We start from the raw sequence: 19825 nt of genomic DNA, 5'->3' as shown, positions 1-19825 counted from the left end.
TACGCTCACACAAAACTTGTACATGAATGTTCATAGCAGCATTATTTGTAATAACCAAAAAGTAGAAACAACCCAAGAGTGCATCCACCAATGCATGGGTAAATATTATTAATAAAATGTGATCTAGAAATGCAATGAAATGTTATTTGGCCATAAATAGGAATGAAGAACTGACACATGCTTCAACATAGATGAACCTGGAAAACATACTAAGTGACAGAAGCCAGGCACACCTATTGTATGACTCCATTTATATGGAAGGTCTCGAATAGGCAAACCTGTGGAAGTAGAAATTAGAGTGGAACTAGAAACTAGGGCTGGAGCAGTGAGGGGTGAGGGAGGACTGGGTGTGATAGCTAATGGGTATGGCGTTTCTTTTTAGGGCGATGAAAATTTCTAAAATTTGAGTGATGATTGCATGTTTCTATGAATATACGAAAAACATTAAACTGTACACTTTAAGTAGGCAAATTGTATAGTACGTGAATTATAGCTCAGAGAAACTGTCAATTAAAAAAAAGAAACACAATATGTCTAATTAGTGATCTGACTCTATTTATGAAATGGCTGCTCTGGTCTTCCCTATTCACTTGACAGAATTAATAAGGTTTCTCAAGAGCAAAATTTCTACCTGGTCCCAGTGGGGCAAGGGGCTCTAATAGGTATAGTTCAGATGTGCAGATGTTTGTCTCAATTTTTTCCCCATATACAGAGTTTGAAAAGTCTGCTTACTTCTCCCAGGGGAAGGATAGCTTTGTCAGGGTTTTGCAGTTCTGCTATTAGTGGGCGTCATGACGATGAACTGTCTCGATGGAAAAGCTCTGGGCTGCTGGATTTGGACAACAATGGACAGAGGAGAAGTTGAAAGTTGCTGACAGAAAATGGATCTTGCCCAGAGGGCCTCCAAAGAGGGTTTTGCGCTTGGCATGGGCCGCATCTGTGGGCTTTACCTGTATGAATGGAAACCCAGTACAGAAAATTGATACCAACGTCGTTTGAGGCTTATTTTGATAGCTGAAAAAGTTAGTAAGGTATTATTGTTCTCCTGTGAAATTTCCCCTACAAAGCCCCCTACCCACCTTTCCACTGGTTTGCTTAGAGGTTTTCACCTTCAGTTTCTCAGCACTGGGGAAAACGGAAGTAAACACTGTGATTTTTGCATTTCATCATTTCGAGTGGTTTTGGCCCTCTGTGGGTTTATCGCCTGGATGCAGAAAATTCTTTCAGGTCTGTAAGCCATAAAGGATGAAATATTAATTTGATTTGATTTTTGAATCCCTTTCATAAAACAGCTCAGCCTTCTCTTTTGTGCATTATTTCAGCCAGAGCTTTACAGAAACCCGAAATGAAAAGCATGGTTGTTTTCACTGTTGAATGTTCCTTTCTATTACCTTTCCTTCAGTGATCCCCAGACCTTGAATCCTGAGATTGGGGTTCTCATATTTCTCTCCTACTGCACAGTGTCTCCCTGTGTTGGTAAAGAGTTGAAGAAAGTGTTATTATGGGTGAATGAGATCCATTTGGCCTAAGAGGAGTTAAATACGGGCTTTGTATAAATATCTCCCTGTTGAAGTCATCGACGCTAAGGTTTTTAGAAGTGTGTAATTCCTTTGAAAGCCTTTACTAAAAATTTCAGCAAGGCTACGCTAGAAATTCAAGGGCATTCTCCTTGGGTTAGCTGTAAGTGGTCCCACGGGAGCCACACTATGATTGTCAGGGGGAACCTGACAGAGGAAACTGAGGCTGATAAAGTCTACTTCTGTATCCTCTAACTAAAGTTATAGAGGGGCAAAACTTGAGACAGCTGGGGTGCAGCAGCTTGAGCTAAGCGAGCTAACCCCCCAGCTTATCTGCCTCAAGAGAATTCCTAAAAGAACTTACTGTAAGTTCTTCTACTCTGCCTAAAGACTTTTTCAGGTACTGGCAGCTTTGACTGCAACAAATGCTCAACACATGCAGGCTGCTTTTCCTAAACCTAAGTTCAAACAGGGCTTTGCTACTCCTCTTTTAAGTTTTGGCTTGAAGCTATGCTGTGAAATATGATGGCTATAAAGAAATAGTTTGTTCTCTGTCTTAAATGGCCACTGAGTTCAAAGAAAAAGGTACCTTAAATTAATTCTAGTGATACATCTTGTTCATCGTTTATGAAGGGATTGCTGAATTTTTTGCAACAGTAAGATTGAGATATATGAAAGAGAAAGAGATATACTGTGCTTTTAAACTTTGTGGAGTCATTTATAGTTTGTGAGGATGTATACTTACTGTGCTGTCTATTCTCAACTCAGTTAAAATTTGCTAGCTTCAAGGTTTGGGTTTTTAAACAATCTTTTTAGTTGTTTCCTTCTGATAGTAATTGATACTTACTTCCTATAGGAAAATGTTTGCAAGATACAGTGGAAGCTTAAAAGGGTAAAATTATTTATTCTGAGCAAGAGGAAAAGGTGTCTTTTGAATCATCGAGTTAGAAGCTTAGGCTTTAGAAAAGTGAAATAACCTTGAGTCAGTTTCCTTGCTCCAGAATCCTTTAGGTGTTTCTTCCTCTGTGATGTGGAGAGAATGCTGTATTCCTTCCAATCTCACACTTTTGCTGGCAAGGTGCACCATGATTTTGAGTTACTATGAAAGAAAAATGCTTCTAATTAGATTATGACATAAGGCTTGCAGACTATTGATTGTAAGACATATGTTGGGTTCAGGGCATAAAAATCCATGACATTTGAGGATTAAATGAGATACTGTATTTAGAGCAGTTATCACAGTACCTGGCATGTAATCAACATCTGTGTGTGTATGCGGTTGCTTGTGGATGCGTGTGTGTGCACTTGCACACAAAAAGAAAAAGGGAGGTGGGAAGGAGGGAGAGAGAGAGAGAGAATGAATGAGTAAATAAATGGTACTTTCGGCCGGGCGCGGTGGCTCAAGCCTGTAATCCCAGCACTTTGGGAGGCCGGGACGGGTGGATCACGAGGTCAGGAGATCGAGACCATCCTGACTAACACCGTGAAACCCCGTCTCTACTAAAAAATACAAAAAAAAACAAAAAACAAAAAAAAACCAAAAACTAGCCAGGCGAGGTGGCGGGCGCCTGTAGTCCCAGCTACTCGGGAGGCTGAGGCAGGAGAATGGCGTGGACCCGGGAGGCGGAGCTTGCAGTGAGCTGAGATCCGGCCACTGCATTCCAGCCTGGGAGACAGAGCGAGACTCCGTCTCAAAAAAAAAAAAAAAAAAAAATGGTACTTTCTTCTTTTCTAGGTACTCATTCTGCTTTCTTGTCCCTCCTGTGTGCCCAGCCAGGCAACAGGAGAATCCACATGTCATAATGGCTTACAATGATATTCCTTATTTATTGATAGTCTTATGTTTGCAAGCCATTTATTTTCAACAGAACTTAAGAAAACTTTGGACATAGAAAACACAGAAGGGCAGTGAAACTAGAGCAAAGAAATGACAATGTTTAATATTCTGAGAGTCTGTCTGTATTAATTTAATTCACCATGGTAGGACATTCTGCACCACTGTAATTTCACAACAGATAAGAGGTTTCAGAGACTGATATTGTCCTCTGCATTTCCTTTGATGGCTTGGCAGTTTAATAAGCTTTTGCTAATAATGTTCAATTCAGAATCTTGGTAAAAGTGAGATTTTTCAGGCATCAATCTAGATATTTAGTGCTTATCAGTTTTAAACTGATTTTAGCAATTTATTTTAACCTCAAGTTAGATCTTAGATTCTCTATTTGTAAAATGGGATACAACCTAGTTCCAGGAATAATTGAAAACAGAAATTAATGAGTAAATCACTTGAAGATTTTATATAATAAATTAAAAGTTATATAAGATTTTATATAATAAGTTCAAAATGAATGTTTGTTCTTTCATCCAGACACACACTAGGCATTGGTCAGTGCTAAATAAATAGGAAGATGCTAAAATACAGACAAGAACCTTAAAGAAAGATAACAGAAAGACAGAGAATAAACACAATAGGAGTGGCGGGTGTGATGACAGGGGCTAGCCCTGGGTACCATAAAAGCACATTGTTGTTGTCTTAACAATAGCAACGACAGCACAATTGAAGCTCCCTGAACCTATGATACACTCTTGATAATGAATGGGTTGCCTAATTTTGTTCTCTCCTTAGGTTTAGGTTTTCCTGTGCTCCAAATCATGCTTTAAGCTTATGCATATTTTCTGTGTCTATTTACAATACAAATTGGCAAGAATTGGAGCGAAAGAGGAAAAATGCAGTCATTAGCTTTTATATTTGGTAATTAAATAAATATTATGTTTTCATAAAGACCGTTTGGCTCCATGCAGCCACAAAAGGAAAGCAATATTGGGATCCAGAATAAAAACGTCAAAATCTAATGTTGCGGCATAATAGTGCTTGACAGAGAAAGAAAGAAAGTAGGACAATTAATGTCTATTTGCTTGGATAAATGAGTAGATAAAAGATTTCCAGCTGGAAAGCAGCAGGATATTCCCAGACCTTGTATGAGCAAAGCAGAATCTTCTGCGTTGTCAGCACTTAATGTTGCAGTGAGTTCTTTAGATTCAGATAAAAGACATGCTGCTAAATATCTAACAGAGGTTTATGTGTTAGGAACACATAGTAAGTAAATATCAAGGTTTGTGTATTTAAAGAACATGTAGAGGTTTATGTTGGGCCACTAATAGATTGCTTCAATTCAATTCTATAGATTAAATAGCATATAAGAATTTGCCTGATTATAATTCCAACATATGTGTGCAAATTTAAACCCATAATGTTAGGCAGATAATGAAGTTCATACTTGTTAAAACGATGATGATGATGGCCAGCATTTATTGAGTGTATGCTGTTGGTCAGACACTGTTCTAAGTCTTTCACAGGTCTTAATTCATTTAATCCTAACAATCCTATGAAGAAGATACTATTATAATCCACATTTCAGTGAAGAGAAAATCCGAGGCCTGGAAATGTTCAGTAACTTGCCTGAAGACATGCAACTTCTAAGTGGCTGAGCTGAGATTTGAACTCAGGGGATCTGGCTGCAGAGCCCAGACTCTTACCTGGATCTGCCTCTTGAACATAAGGAATTGCGTTGGGCTCTCTCCTCTACGGCTGGCACCTAGGGCCTCGGGTGCCTGGGGTTGGTGCAGGCATTCCCATCTTCCCACACTGTGTCCCCCTTGTCCTCCCCACCGAACGTATGGAAGTGTCCTTGGGTATCCATCCGTTGATGGCCTTTTCCCCACCTGCTTCTCATCTGCGCTCCCTAGGTCTTGGCCATTAGAGGGCGCGTGGAGCAGGAACTCGCAGGTCCCTCCGAGGCTGGGAACCGGGCAGGGTCAGGGGCAGAGGCGCAGAGAGGTGAGGGGCCCAGAGAGGTGAGGGGCGCAGAGAGGTGAGGGGCGCAGAGAGGTGAGGGGCGCAGAGAGGTGAGAGGCGCAGAGGTGAGAGGCGCAGCGGAGGGGCGAGCTGAGACTCTTTGGGGCCTGGGGACAGAGGGAAGGGTAGGAGGGCACCAGCCAGGGACGTGAATTTGAGCTCAGACAGGGCTAGCGGCAGGACCGGCAGGACCGTAACTTCTGCCAGGAGAACCCATCATTTATATTTATTTTTTCCACCCCCAGTAGGGAGTGGGCAGGCGGGGAGGCCTAGATGTCGCGTGGTGGCGGATGGAGAAACTGACTCCCAGCCCCTCCATAAGCTCACCGGGACTACTAGAGCTGCTGTACCTGGAGCCAGCGGCTTTGAGTAGGGGGAAGTAAGAAGGCCCTGAACTGTCCGATCCCATCCCCGCTGCTCGACCCAAGACGCGTGTAATTCTCCAAAGCAAACTTTGGATCTTTCTCTGACTGGAGATCCAAGCAATGTCCATATTCGCGTAAATAAGTGGTCAGATTGTTTTGTTTTGATAGTGCAGCGAGATGCAGATGACGGGGGCGCCGAAGAACATTTTCAAGGGTCTTCACTCTGTTTAATGTGCCCTCATATTTACTGATGACAAATGTTCTGTGTTTGAGAGCCTAATGCTAACTAGGATGCATAATCAAATAAATTATGCTGCTTTTTAATTATGACTCAGCTACCAGCATGGAGATTTGTTGTTATCCTGAGGCTGTAGTACAGTGTCTGAGACTCCGTAATTGCTTAGTTGAAATGGAAATTTTATGAATAAAACGTTTTCATTCTAAAGGTAAATTAATCACATTGATAGCATGTGTACGTTTGCTTTTGGGGGAGGGTACGTTATTCGCCAGCTCATCTCACCCCAGAGCTCTGGATAAGATTCCAGGGACCTGTTGGGTGTAAGAGACAGCTGTGATAATGTGGGCTCAGCGTGGGGCTGGGAACAGAAAACGTCAGTTTCCATCCAAACTCCCCTGTTTGTGCTGCGCACTGTAGAGCAGGTCACTTTCCTGAGCCTTCAATCTCCTCATCTGTAAATGGGCCATGCGGGTCGGGCGCGGTGGCTCACTCCTGTAATCCCAGCACTTTGGAAGGCCGAAGTGGGTGGATCACCTGAGGTCAGGAGTTCGAGAACAGCCTGGCCAATATGGTGAAATGCCATCCCTACTAAAAATACAAAAATTAGCTAGCCAGGTTTGGTGACCAGCACCTATAATCCTAGCTACTTGAGAGACTGAGGCAGGGGAATCACTTGAACCTGGGAGGCAGAGGTTTCAGTGAGCTGAGATCACACCACTGCACTCTAACCTGGGCGACAAGAGTGAAATTCTGTCTAAAAAAAAAAAAAAAAGCCATTGCCGATTTCATAGGACTCTGGTGAGGATTACAGGATGAACACTGGCTGCCAGGCAAAACTGACTTTAAGTTAAGCTCAATCTTCCTCTGCTTCTTTTTGCGGGTTGTTGAACATGCAGGAGCATGCAACCATGCACGTGAATGCAGCTGCAGACTTCTGGTGTCCAATATAGTTTGGATCCGTAGTACCCTCTATTACATATTCTTAGTAGTGCTGCCTTCACTTTCCCACCATGGTTTTTCCAACCCTTGGCCACATTTAAAGTTCTCAATATCTCTTCCTTCTAAGAGGTGGTTTTGTTTTCAATTGCACAGAAAAAAAAAAAAACCCCAACAAAAATCAAAGCTATAAAAAATGAATCTGCAGCATGTTATGAATTCTAGGAGGAAAAACGTCTGCAATGAAATATGCCAGAATGCAATCAGTGGATTTTTGTTCCTTCCTACTTTGCTGTTTTCCTTCCTACTTTTCTATGTTTTTCAACTGTTTTGTTAAAATATGTATTACATTATGTGTATAAAATAATGGAAAAATAAAACAGAAAAACTAACATTGTAAAGCTACTACTCATCCACGGATTTATCCCCTGTTCTAGCCCAGAGAAGGGAGTCTCTCTCCCCCATTCATGGCTAAGTTGATTATCTGTGCTATTAATTCTATATTATCCTGACTTCTCAAGGATCTTGCGTTGTCATTAGCTGAACTTTCCCCTCCACATTCAACCATTCATTATCTTTTTAGTTTATTTTCCTCAGTATATAAATATGCTTGAGTCCTCTCTGCATCCTAGCAAACAGATACAACCCTCCAAACCCCAAGCCTACCCTGGTCCCAGTCTAATTCTAGACCCATATCCATTCTTCCTTTTACATGCAAAGTTCTAGAAAGAGCTGACTGGATTTCTCAAACTCTAGGGCCTCATGACTGACTACTCAGCCCATCACAGTCTGGTTTCCACTTGCGTGACACTCTTAAAATTGCTCTTGTCAGACGTCCAGTGACACATTGTCTCACTTCAGTCTTTCTTACTGGACTTCTCTAATGCATTTGATACTGTTGTCTATTTTCTCCTTGAAACTCTCTTCTTGGTTTCTTGGTTTTCTTTTCTTTTCTTTTTTCTTTTGTTTTTTTGGGATGGAGTCTCACTCTGTCACCCAGGCTGGAGTGCCATGGTGCAGTCTCAGCTCACTGCAACCTCTGCCTTTTGGGATCAAGCAATAATTCTCCTGCCTCAGCCTCCCGAGTAACTGAGATTACAGGCATGCACCACCAAGCCCCACTGATTTTTGTATTTTTAGTAGAGCGGGGTTTCTTCATGTTGGTCAGGCTGGTCTAGAACTCCTGACCTCAAATCATCTGCCTGCCTCACCCTTCCAGAGTGTTGGGATTATAGGCATGAGCCACCATGCCTGTTCTCTCTCCTTGGTTTTCTATGGCACAGTTGTAATGGTAATAATTACAATTTTTTTTTTTTTTTTTTTTGAAAACAGAGTCTCACCTTGTTGCCCAGTCTGGAGTGCAATGGCACATCTTGGCTCACTGCAACCTCTGTCTCCTGGGTTCAAGCCATTCTCCTGCCTCAGCTTCCCAAGTAGTTGGGATTACAGGCACCCACCATCTTGCCTGGCTAATTAATAGCTACAATTTATATTATGTACCAAATACTATGTACTGTGTCTACTTATAGATAGTTCCTGTAATCTTCATTCTAAGGCTAAGGTAAAAGGAATACATCTCCATGACAAGGCAAAAAATCCTGAGTTAGAAGGTTTAGGAAGCCTGCATGATTACATGGCTACAAAAAATGGAGTGAGAATTTGAACTCCAGTCTTTCTGAATCCAAAATCCAAGTTTTTCCGGCTTCTGACATTTTTGTTTCCCACATTTCCTCCACCCTCTGTGGCTGTCCATTTTCAACTTGCTACGTGGGCTTACCTTTTTATGATACCGCATTAACATTGGCACTCTTCTGGATGTTGGATGTTAGTTTTGGCCTTTTTGTTTTCTTACTCTGCACCATCTTGTTGGAGCATCTCATTTATGCCATGAATTCATCTCCTGGCTATAAATCCCCCAGCCAGCTCTTTGTTGATCTTGCAGCCCACAGACACACTGGGTGAGGCATTTCACCTGATTGTTCCTCAGGCCCTTCACAATCAACAAGTCTACAATGGGGGCCATTGAGCTGCTCTGCTCACACATTTCCTCCTCATATTCCAGATTTCTTCCTTCATCTGGTGTCATGTAGTCATCCTTCCTCTCTCCCTGTCCTTATCTAATTTATTGGGCCATCTTTGTAGGGCCCTACTGTGGCTCACAAGGACCTTTGCAGTCATCCCCCTGACCACTTCTCTGACTTGAGTTTTGACCCCATCTAAGCTGTCTTGCATGTCGTTTCAAGATTGATCTTTGTAATACAGAGCTTCCATCCTGTCAACCGCAGCTCAGAATTCTTCAGCGGCCTCTATGATCAGAAATACAACCTGAGCTCCTTTCCATGGTCTTTCATGGTCTCCGTTTTCCCTAACTCTCTTCTCCAGGTCTTTCCACCTCCCAGCTGCTTCCTTTCCATACTCAATATTTTGTATTGCATTGAATCCTCAATTTCATTATTTCATGCCTCTGTGCATGTATTTTCTTTGTGCAGATATTTTCTTTGTGTAGGATAGTCTCTGTGCTGGTCCTTTGGGCAGATTCTGTCTCACCTATTGAGAGTCAACTCAAATACTGCCACTTGTGTGAAACCCTCCCAGATTTCATTCAGGGAAGACTCTCTCCCTACACTTCGTATAATTATTTTATTGTATTCTAATTTCTATTAAGTTGTTTGTTTCTCTTTTAGATTGTAAGGTTCTTGGGGGCAGGCACCATAATGATTTCTTTATTTTATTTTATTTGTTTGAGATGGAGTCTCACTCTGTCACCCAGACTGGAATGCAGCCCCACGATCTTGGCTTACTGCAACCTCTGCCTCCAGGGTTCAGTCAAGCGATTCTCCTGTCTCAGCCTCCTCAGTAGCTGGGATTACAGGTGTGCACCACCAAACCTGCCTAATTTTTGTAGTTTTAGTAGAGACATGGTTTTGCCATGTTAGCCAGGCTGGTCTCAAACTCCTGACCTCAACTGATCTGCCAACCTCAGCCTCCCAAAGTGCTGGGATTACAGGTGTGAGCCACCACATCTGGCCAATTTCTTTATTTTTTTACAATGAAAAATAACTTACCCAGAAGTACATTAAACATAATTTAGAAATTATTATAAAGTGAACACAGTGTAACTGCCTTAGTTCATTCAGGTAACTGTAACAAAATTACCATAGACTGGGTGAATGCTAAACAACAGAAATTTGTTTCTCACTGTTCTGGAGGTTGGGAAGTCCAATAACAAGGCCCTGGCCCTGTGTGATGAAGGAGGGCCCAATTTCTCATAGAAGGCTGTCTTCTCACATGTGACCTCCCACCATGTAACTTCACATGGAAAGGTGAGGTAGCTCTTTCAGGCCTCTTTTATAACGGCACGAATCCCATTCATCAGGCCTCCCACTCTTGTGACCTAATCACCTTCCAAAGGTCCCACCTCCTAATCACCTTGGGGATTAGGATTTCATCATGTGAACTTTTTGGGGACACAAACATTCAGACCACAGCAGTAACTATTACCCAGGTCATGGCAAGAAGTATTTTCAGCACCAGAGGAACCTCCTGCATCCCTTCCTGATACCATGAATCCCTATACTATCTTGGCTTTTGTGTTAATTACTCCTGGTTTTTCTTCATAGTTGTACTACCTGTTTGCACATTCCCAGACAATGCTGTTAATTTTACAAGTTGTTGAACTTCATATCAACGTAGTCATGTCATGTGCATTCTGTTGCATTTGGTTCCTTCTGTTCATCATTGTCTTTGTATAATTCATCATACAAAGCTGTATGTAGCTATGTTTCTTTCCATTTAATGAGTGTATAGAGGCACTCCTTTATATAGATATACTATACATGATATATTTATTAATGGACATTTGGTTTATTTCCAGTTTTTTACTATTACAGTGCTTCAAATATCTTGTCCACTTCTTTTGGTACCCACGTGCACAAGTTTTTTCAGGGTATAGATTCAAGAATGGAATTGATTGCCACAGGGTGTGTATATCTTCAACTCTACCAGATAATGCCAAACTGTTTTTCAAAGTGAGTGTTGAGATTTACATCCTGCCAATGTGTTGAGAGTTCCCATTACGTTCCATCTTTAACGTGTGGTATTGTTAGACTTTACAATTTTCACCAACATGATTGGTGTGTAGTGGTATTTCACTGTGGTTTTCAAATTAAAAAAATTATTTTATACATTACATTCATACATATTTATGAGGAACACGTGGAATGTTGTGACATGCATAGAATGTGTAATGATCAAATTGGGGTATTTAGGGTACCTGTCGCCTGAGTATTTATCATTTCTATGTTAGGTGCATCATCTGTATTTCCTTCTGTATAATGAGGTTGACCCCCTTTCACGTGTTTATTGTTTGTCTGGATTTTTTCTTTGGTGAAGAACTTACTCAAGTTTTATTCACTTTTGTAATGGGTTGCTTGTCTTTATTTTATTGCTGTATAAAAGTTTTTATTGAAATCTGGATGTGAGTCCATTGTTGATTGTATGTGTTGAAAATAATATTATACTATAAAATTACACACAATGAAGATGTATTGATTACAGTAATTTTTGATTCTTTACCTTAGTACTACTGAGCAAGAGAGAGAATAGATAAGATGAATAATAGTGTACATGAGTTCAAATTAATCCTCTCCTTCTCTTCTCCCCAGGGGTTATTATCGTTCCCAGTGCTGGTGTTGGTATTGTCCTCGGAGGCTACATTATCAAAAAATTGAAACTTGGTGCCAGAGAATCTGCAAAACTAGCAATGATCTGCAGTGGTGTGTCTTTACTGTGTTTTTCAACCCTATTTATTGTTGGATGTGAAAGCATTAATCTAGGGGGCATAAACATCCCTTATACAACAGGGTAAGTACCTCTTAAGAACCGCGTCGTATCTGCATGATGGAGGTGCAAAGCCCCATGGTGTTTGTGCATCTGCAGTCAGACTCGCACCCCTCCCTCCAAGCTGTTCTCCCTGTGTGTTCTCTGTGTGCTCTGCCTCTCCAAGTGGAGCATGCACTCCTGCAGAGCAGAAGCCAGGGTCTCCTCTTCCTCTGTGCCCCTTCTGACCCTCACAGAGGGACTTTCATAGCATTTTAATTACATCAGATGAGGACGAAGTGCTCATTGGATTAATGAAAATTGTTCAGTTTTTATTGTAATGTTTTGAATGGGGAATGTGTTTCTGTAGCTCAAAAACATAAAATTCAATGGAAATACAAGGTACGTTGAAACCTCTTGCTCTTACTCAAGTCCTCCATCCACCTAGCTCTTCCCATTCCTCCAACCGAAGATGAAACAGGTAACCCCTTTCATTCATTTTTTGCATATCCTTCCAAGGCTTCTTTATTGAAGACACTGTGGATATGTATTTTCAATTGTCCCTCTTTTGTATCTAAAATAGAGCATTCATACATGCTTTGCTGAGCTTTTAAAAAATGGAACAATATAGCTTGGAGATCTTTGTGTATTGGTAGTAACAATCTGAAGCATAACTCCCCTTTACCGTGACTGTATTGCAGGCTGAGCATTCTCTTAAGTGCTTGACATATGTTAATCCATGAATCCTCTCAATAACCCTATCAAATAGGTACTGTTATCATCCTGAATTTACAGATAGCAAAACGGAGGTACCAATCACATGTAACCAGTGGACTGATGACAAATGTTTAAATGGCTCTCTAAAAAAGGCTCATGGCCGGTGCGGTGGCCCAGACCTGTAACCCCAGCACTTGGGGGATGCTGAGGCAGGAGGATAACTTGAGACCAGGAGTTCAAGACTAGCCTGGGCAACATAGTGGTAACCCATTTATACAAAAAGTAAAAAGTAAACAAAAGCCTTGATTTGTAGCATTTGTCAATTCTGAGATGTAAATACACCCCTGTGGATGATTTCACGTCATCAACTTGTCGACCCTGAACACTGAGTTGGGAGGAGGTGCTCAGTCACACACCATTGTATAATGTTTCTATCATACAGGTGGAATACACTTAAATAGCCTAGACAACAGCATAGATAATAGTAAAATAATTAGAAGGTGATGAATTTTACGTATTTATTATCCTTGTCTTTAATATCATTTAATTATATGTTCATATAATTTAATTTTTAAAAATAGTTGTGTTAAACAAACAATTGACAAAATCCCTTAGAATTTCACAGTAGAATCTTGTCATCCAGGGTGGCTGCCTCCAGTGTGGCACTGCCCAGAACCCAAGACTTAACCTCAAGCAATCTGGCTACAGTGTCTGTGCCCATAAGTACTACCTTTAACCACTGCATAGCGTTCCATTATATTCCACTTTGTGTCTAACCTGCCCCCATTTGGTGGGCAGTGGGTTGTTCCTAATCTTTAATTGTATTTATTTATTTATTTATCTATTTATTTATAGACATGGTCTCACTATGTCTATGTCTCACTATGTTGCCCAGACTGGTCTCGAACTCCTGGTCACAAGTGAGCCTGCTGTCTCAGCCTCCCAGATAGCTGGGATTATGGGCACATGGCACCGTGCCCAGTTAATTTTTAGTTGTTAAAAGCAATGCTGCAATAAATAACTTCAAGGCATTTATCACTTCTCTTGTGTGCTCTGTATGTACAGGATAAGTTCTCAGAAGTGAGATTGAATAAATAGTACCAAATTACCTCCACAGGTGTTGTACCAATTTTTGCCCTCACCAGCAATGGATATGAGTGCTGTTTTCCCCACAGCCTCACCAAAAGAAGGTGGAAAGCTCTTCTGTGAGAGTTATGAAAACCTTAACTTTTATTTCTTTTCTTTTTTCTTTTCTTTTTGAAACAGAGTCTCTCTGTGTCCCCCAGACTGGAGTGCAATGGTGTACTCATGGCTCACTGCAGCCTCAACCTCCCAGGGTCCAGGGATCCTCTATCCTCAGTCTCCCGAGTAGAGAGGGTCTCCAGGCATGCACCACCATGTCTGGCTAAGTTTTTGTATTTTTTGTAGAGACGAGGTCTTACTTTGTTGCCCACGCTGGTCTCAAACTCCTGAGCTCAAATGATCCTCCCGCCCCAACTTCCCAAAGTGCTGGGATTACAGGCGTGAGCCACTGTGCCCAGCCAACCTTTACTTCTTAACTACATGTATTTTTGTTAGGATCTGCTCATTTAACAGAGCTTCATTGGCCAAGTTTTGGTGCTTGGTGCCAAGAAACACTTCTGTGTCCTTTTGTTTCTCAGTGGAGTTTTATGTTATAAAATGTTCCACTTTGCATTTGAATAACAAAAGCTTTGATTTCATCTAGCCAATTTAGAATGTTTGGGGGTGAGGAGAAGGAATAACAAATCAGAGTTTATTTAGATTATAGAATTCTGTGCCATCTTTTGTCCTGGGGGTTATTTTTTCTACCAGAAGACATCGGTGTGTGTATGCGTAAGATGCGTGCACTGGGTATGTGGCTTCTTGATAGTGCCTAATAGGATGGCACAAAAAATAAAGTCTTCAAAAATGGACAAGCAGTATAGAATAAGAACTCAGGTTCTGGAGTGGAATTAGAATTTGGATCTTGACTCCGCTTGGCTGGTTGCTTAACACTAAACCTCAATATCTACCTCTGTAAATTGGGGTGATGTTAGCAACAATCTTAGAAGGTTGTGGGCAAGGGTTATGTATGTAACATGTGTAAAGCTCTCAGCTAATGTGAGGCACTGAAGGCTAGCTCTTGTCATTAGTCATCACTAATAAATTAAGAATAATTTCTATTTCTATCAAATTATTTTTTTATTAAAATTAGAGAACATAAATAGAATTAAAAAGTTCATAACAAAAACACAGTAGTCTTATGACTAACTCTGATTTGCAGGGGCAATAATTTTAAATTCCTTTTAGCTGTTTCTTTTGCAATGTATCTCTGTATTTTTCAGAAATACTATATAAATTAATCAAACTAAGGTGTTATTTGTGACTTCCTAGCTTGGCAAATGAGGAACTTCACTTTACAAATTGTGGTCAAATCCTTTTTTGGTATTTTCATGTTAAATTTATGACATATGGATTGTCAATGAAAAGAGTCAAACTCTGTAAAATATTTGAAGAGATTTATTCTGAGCCAAATATGAATGACCGTGGCCTGGGACACAGCCCTCAGGAGGTCCTGAGAACATGTGCCCAAGGTGGTCGGGGTACAGCTTGGTTTTATACATTTTAGGGAGACATGAGACTTCAATCAAATACATTTAAGAAGTACATTGGTTTGGTCCAGAAAAGCGGGACAGCTCGAAGCAGGGGCCTCCAGCTTATAGGTAGTTTAAAAAATTTCCTGGATGACAATTGGTTGAGTTTATCTGAAGACCTGGGATCCATAGGAAGGAATGTCTGGGTTGACATGAAGGACTGTGGGGACCCAAGTTCTTATTTGCAGAGGAAGCCTTCCAGTAGCAGGCTTCAGAGAGAATAGGCTATGAAATGTTTCTTATCAGACTTCAAGTTTGTGTTGATGTTAATGTTGGAGAGGTATAATGAGGCATGCCAGATTCCCCACTTTCCTTCCTGGTCTGAACTGATATCTCAGGTTAAATTTTAAAAGAGCCCTGGCTGAGGAGGAAGTCCATTCAGTTGGTTGGGGGGCCTTAGAATTTTATTTTTGGTTTACAGTATCGTGATTAGATTTCCTTATTTGTGTAACACTGATTTTTCTGGAATTAATAATTACCTTATTTTCATTTACTTTGTGTTCTTTGAATCTGCATCTAGTTTCCCACACCCTCTGAGAGCTCAAAAAATATCTCAACATAACCTTCCCCCTATTTGATGAGCTCACGATTCCATTTGCCCACTCCTTGGAGTCATCCATGCAGGGCCCACAGTCCCCCTACTCTCATCTGGACACAATGTTTCTGGGCTGGCTGCCCGGCTGTCATCCTGAGAATTCCTTTGCCTCTCTCTGTATTGATCCTTTGTTTTTTGGACTCTATGGAGTCCTCTTTTTTGATTTACTCCCTCATTTTGATGGAGCACAACCTCCAGTAGCTACAAAAAGGCTGTATAGGCTGTAACTTTGTTTTTTTGGGAGACTTTTTATTATATATATTGATAAATATTATATATAGACATATACACACACATACACACTGTTACATTTGATTGCCAATTTGGCTGAAATTTTGGATGAGTCATTTTTACTCAGAGTTTTGAAGTTTTTGCCCCATTGTCATCTAATTTCTAATGCTCTTGTTAGAAGTCTGGCTTTTCTTTTTCCCAATGCTTTGTAGGAGATGTATTTTTCCTTCCTGGGAGCTTCCTTTTATTACTAGTATTTCAGAATTTCACTATGATGTGTTTTGAGATGGATCATTTTGATTTTTTGCTAGGCACGTGGTGAGCTCTTTCTGTCTGGAGACTATATTTTATAGGTCTGTTTTTAAACTTTAATTTCTTTTTTCTCCTTGCCATTTTTTTCTTTCTCCCCTTCATTGATCTCTCCTGTTCTTATTCTTGCTTGGAGGTACTGGCAACTTTTTGTATGCCTTTGACCAAAGAATGATCCTCCTCTATCAGAGGAGGTTGTCCTCTTTGACCAAGTGTGCAGCTTCAGGAGGGACACAGGTGGAGCGGTGAGGGAGGCAGGGGACACCCGTCTATTCAGCCAGATCAGCCGAATCAACTCTGATAATCAATGTGGTGGCAGGTGTCACAGCCAAATTACTCTCATATCCTCCTTTCCTTATTATTTATCATCATTTCTTATGTCCTTTTCTGTTCTACTTTTTAAAAAGATTTCTTGCATTTTATCTTCTAAGTCCTCGTTGAATTCTTTATTTTGGCTGTCATTTTTATTTTTTTGAAATAGGATCTTGCTCTGTCACTCAGGCTGGAGTGCAGTGGCACGATCATGGCTCACTGCAATCTCTGCCTCCTGGACTCAAGTGATCCTTCCCCCTCATCCACCTGAGTAGCTGGGACTACAGGTGTCCACTACTACACTGGGATAATTTTTTGTAGAGATGTGGTCACTCTATGTTGCCTATGCTGGTCTTGAACTTCTGCGCTCAAGCAGTCTGCCCACCTTGGCCTCCCAAAATGCTGGGATTACAGGCGTGAGCCACCTCACCCAGCCTATCATATTTTTAATTTCAAAATTCTTGCTTGATTTCAGATTGTCCCTTGTTTCTAACCATCTTGCTTCATGAGTGGAATATTTTCTCTTACTTTTCCAACATTATTTAGATTTCCTTTTCTTTCCTAATTTGTCTCTGTGTCCTATGAGAGCCTACTTTCTGTTTATTTTGCTGTCTTGATTGTGTTAGCAACTCTGTTCAAATTTCTGGTGATCCTTAGCGTGCTCTTGGTATTGAAGAATGAGAACTAAAAAAGCTGAGCAGTTGCTGTGTGTGTATGAGGGTAGGGCTTGTTATCTGGTAGGTCTCGCTGTGGAAGGTGGATGCAACTGGAGTTTTCATCAGGGTGCTGCAGTGTCAGGACCCAAGGGCTTACCTCTGAGGTGCTTCAGTTCCTCAAGAGACAGATGCTCCTTTCTCTGCTGCTGGGGCCCTGCTGGGGAGGACTACAGGGTTGTAAGCCTTGCTGCTGGCATCCTAGAGCTGAGAGTCGGGGGAATGGGCCTGGGTCCTCACTGTTCATTTTGCAGGCTTTTACCTAAGTTCCCTGTCATCATTCTAGCATCTCACTGAACTTCTCCTTTATGTGTGGTGCTTTTGAGCCAGAGCCTTTGGTTCATTTTCTCCAGAAAACAGGGAGTATGAGGGAAGGAGCAGTTACCTAAGTAGAGAAGGGATGGGAATTTGCTTAAAATGGTGTCATAGTTGGACCATATCTTTCTTGTATTACTGTCCTTGAGGTCTAAGCGCCTCTTCTTTCTCTTGCTGCTTGCCTTGATCATGCCCATATGTTTTTCTAAGTTCTCAATCATGCTTTCTGTTTTACTGAATCTTCCTGTTTCCCTGAACTCCATCCTCCTGCTTCACTTTGGACTGCTTGCTCAGTTGACATAACTTATACCCTGGGTCCTCCTTTCAGAAGTTTCCTCAGTTGTATCCACTAGTTTTTGTTTGTTTATTTATTTGGTAACTCCTCATTTTGCCAGAAAAAACCTTAGATAACTTCCATGGAAAGGGTACATGGGAAGGAAGTCTTTCTGAGCCTGTGAGCATATTAAAGCATCTTTGTTCTCTAGTGGTGGTTTAAGCAGGCATAGAATTCTAGGTTAAAAAATTATCAGCCCCATTGAAAAGTGGGTAAAGGGCATGAGAAGGTACTTTTCAAAAGAAGACTACACACAGCCAACGAGCATATGAAAAAATGCTCAATATCACTAGTCACCGGAGAAATGCAAATCAAATCCACAGTGAGATGCCATCTCACATCAGTCAGAATGGCTATTATTAAAAAGTAATAAAATAACAGACGCTGACAAGGTTGTGGAGAAAACGAAATGCTTATACACTGCTGGTGGGAGTGTAAATTAGTTTAGCCATTGTAGAAAGCAGTTCGATGGTTTCTCAAGGAACTTAAAACAGAATTACCATTCAACCCAGCAATCGCATTACTGGTTATATATCCAAAGGAATATGAATCATTGTACCATAAAGACACATGCACACATATGTTCATTGTAGTATGATTCACAATAGCGAACACATGGAATCAATCTAAATGGCCGTCAATGAGAGACTACATAAAGAAAATGTGGTACATATACACCATGGAATACTATGCAGCCATAAAAAAGAATGAGACCATGTCCTTTGCAGCAACATGGATGGAGCTAGTGGCCATTATCCTAAGCAAACTAACACAGGAACAGAAAACCAAATAGCGTGTGTTCTCACTTGTAAGTGGAAGCTAAACATTGAGTACACATGGACACAAAGAAGGGAACAATGGACACTGGGGCCTAACACCAGAGGGTGGGAGGAGGGAGAGGATTGAAAAACTGCCCATTGAGTACTATGCTGATTACCTGAGTGATGAAATGATCTGTCCACCAAACCCCCTTAACACACAATTTACCTATATAACAAACTTGCACATGTACCCCTGAACCTAAAATAAGTTTAAAAAAATGAATTAAAACAAACGAGTAAAAATAAAAAAAGTATCTTTCTGGGGACTTTGAAACCATTGCTTTATTTGTCATCTAGCATTTCTGTTGCTGATAAGAACTGTAATTTCGGCTGGGCGCCGTGGCTCAAGCCTGTAATCCCAGCACTTTGGGAGGCCGAGACGGGCGGATCACGAGGTCAGGAGATCGAGACCATCCTGGCTAACACGGTGAAACCCCGTCTCTACTAAAAAATACAAAAAAACTAGCCGGGCGAGGTAGCAGGCGCCTGTAGTCCCAGCTACTCGGGAGGCTGAGGCAGGAGAATGGCGTGAACCCGGGAGGCGGAGCTTACAGTGAGCTGAGATCCAGTCACTGCACTCCAGCCTGGGCAACAGAGCGAGACTCCGTCTCAAAAAAAAAAAAAAAAAAAAAGAAAAAGAAATGTAATTTCAGCCTTAGTTCTCATTTCTCTGTAGCTAACTTTATTTGGAAGTTTTCAGAATACTTTTTTTCAAGGTGGTGTGAAATTTCATAAGGAATGCTTTACCTTCAGATTTTGTCATGGCTGGAGGCTTCTTATAATCCCAATGCCACCTTCTCAGAGAGGCTTTCCATCTCTGCCCAATCTAGGGGAGCCCACTGTTCCCCCACTCTTGATTACATTATTTCTCCATGGTTTCCTCATGGCACTTAACATTATCTGAAATGATCTCATTTAATGATTTGCTTTGCTTTTGTCCCATCTGTCTGAAATATGAGCTCCTTGGGCACAGTTTGTAGAGCTGTATATATATATAATTTTTTTGAAACAGAATATCGCTCTGTCATCCAGGCAGGAGTGCAGTAGCACAATCTTGGCTCACTGCAACCCTGCAACCTCCAACTGCCAGGTTCAAG

At 41.2% G+C, this 19825-nt stretch overlaps 1 protein-coding gene across 2 annotated transcripts in view; it reads left to right on the top strand.

Moving 5' to 3' along the window:
- SLCO5A1 (solute carrier organic anion transporter family, member 5A1) overlaps positions 1 to 19825 on the top strand; it is a 155424-nt gene that overhangs the window by 113062 nt on the left and 22537 nt on the right. For both annotated transcript variants that reach the window (XM_011976498.1, XM_011976499.1), the window contains one exon: positions 11574 to 11772. In XM_011976498.1, coding sequence (XP_011831888.1) covers positions 11574 to 11772 — 199 coding nt within the window. The remainder of the gene's footprint in view (positions 1 to 11573; positions 11773 to 19825) is intronic.

The sequence above is a fragment of the Mandrillus leucophaeus genome, unplaced genomic scaffold, assembly GCF_000951045.1.
Source record: "Mandrillus leucophaeus isolate KB7577 unplaced genomic scaffold, Mleu.le_1.0 Scaffold167, whole genome shotgun sequence".
NCBI lineage: Eukaryota > Metazoa > Chordata > Mammalia > Primates > Cercopithecidae > Mandrillus > Mandrillus leucophaeus.
Note: the sequence above shows the minus strand (reverse complement) of the source record. Positions and strands in the feature narration are given on the sequence as shown.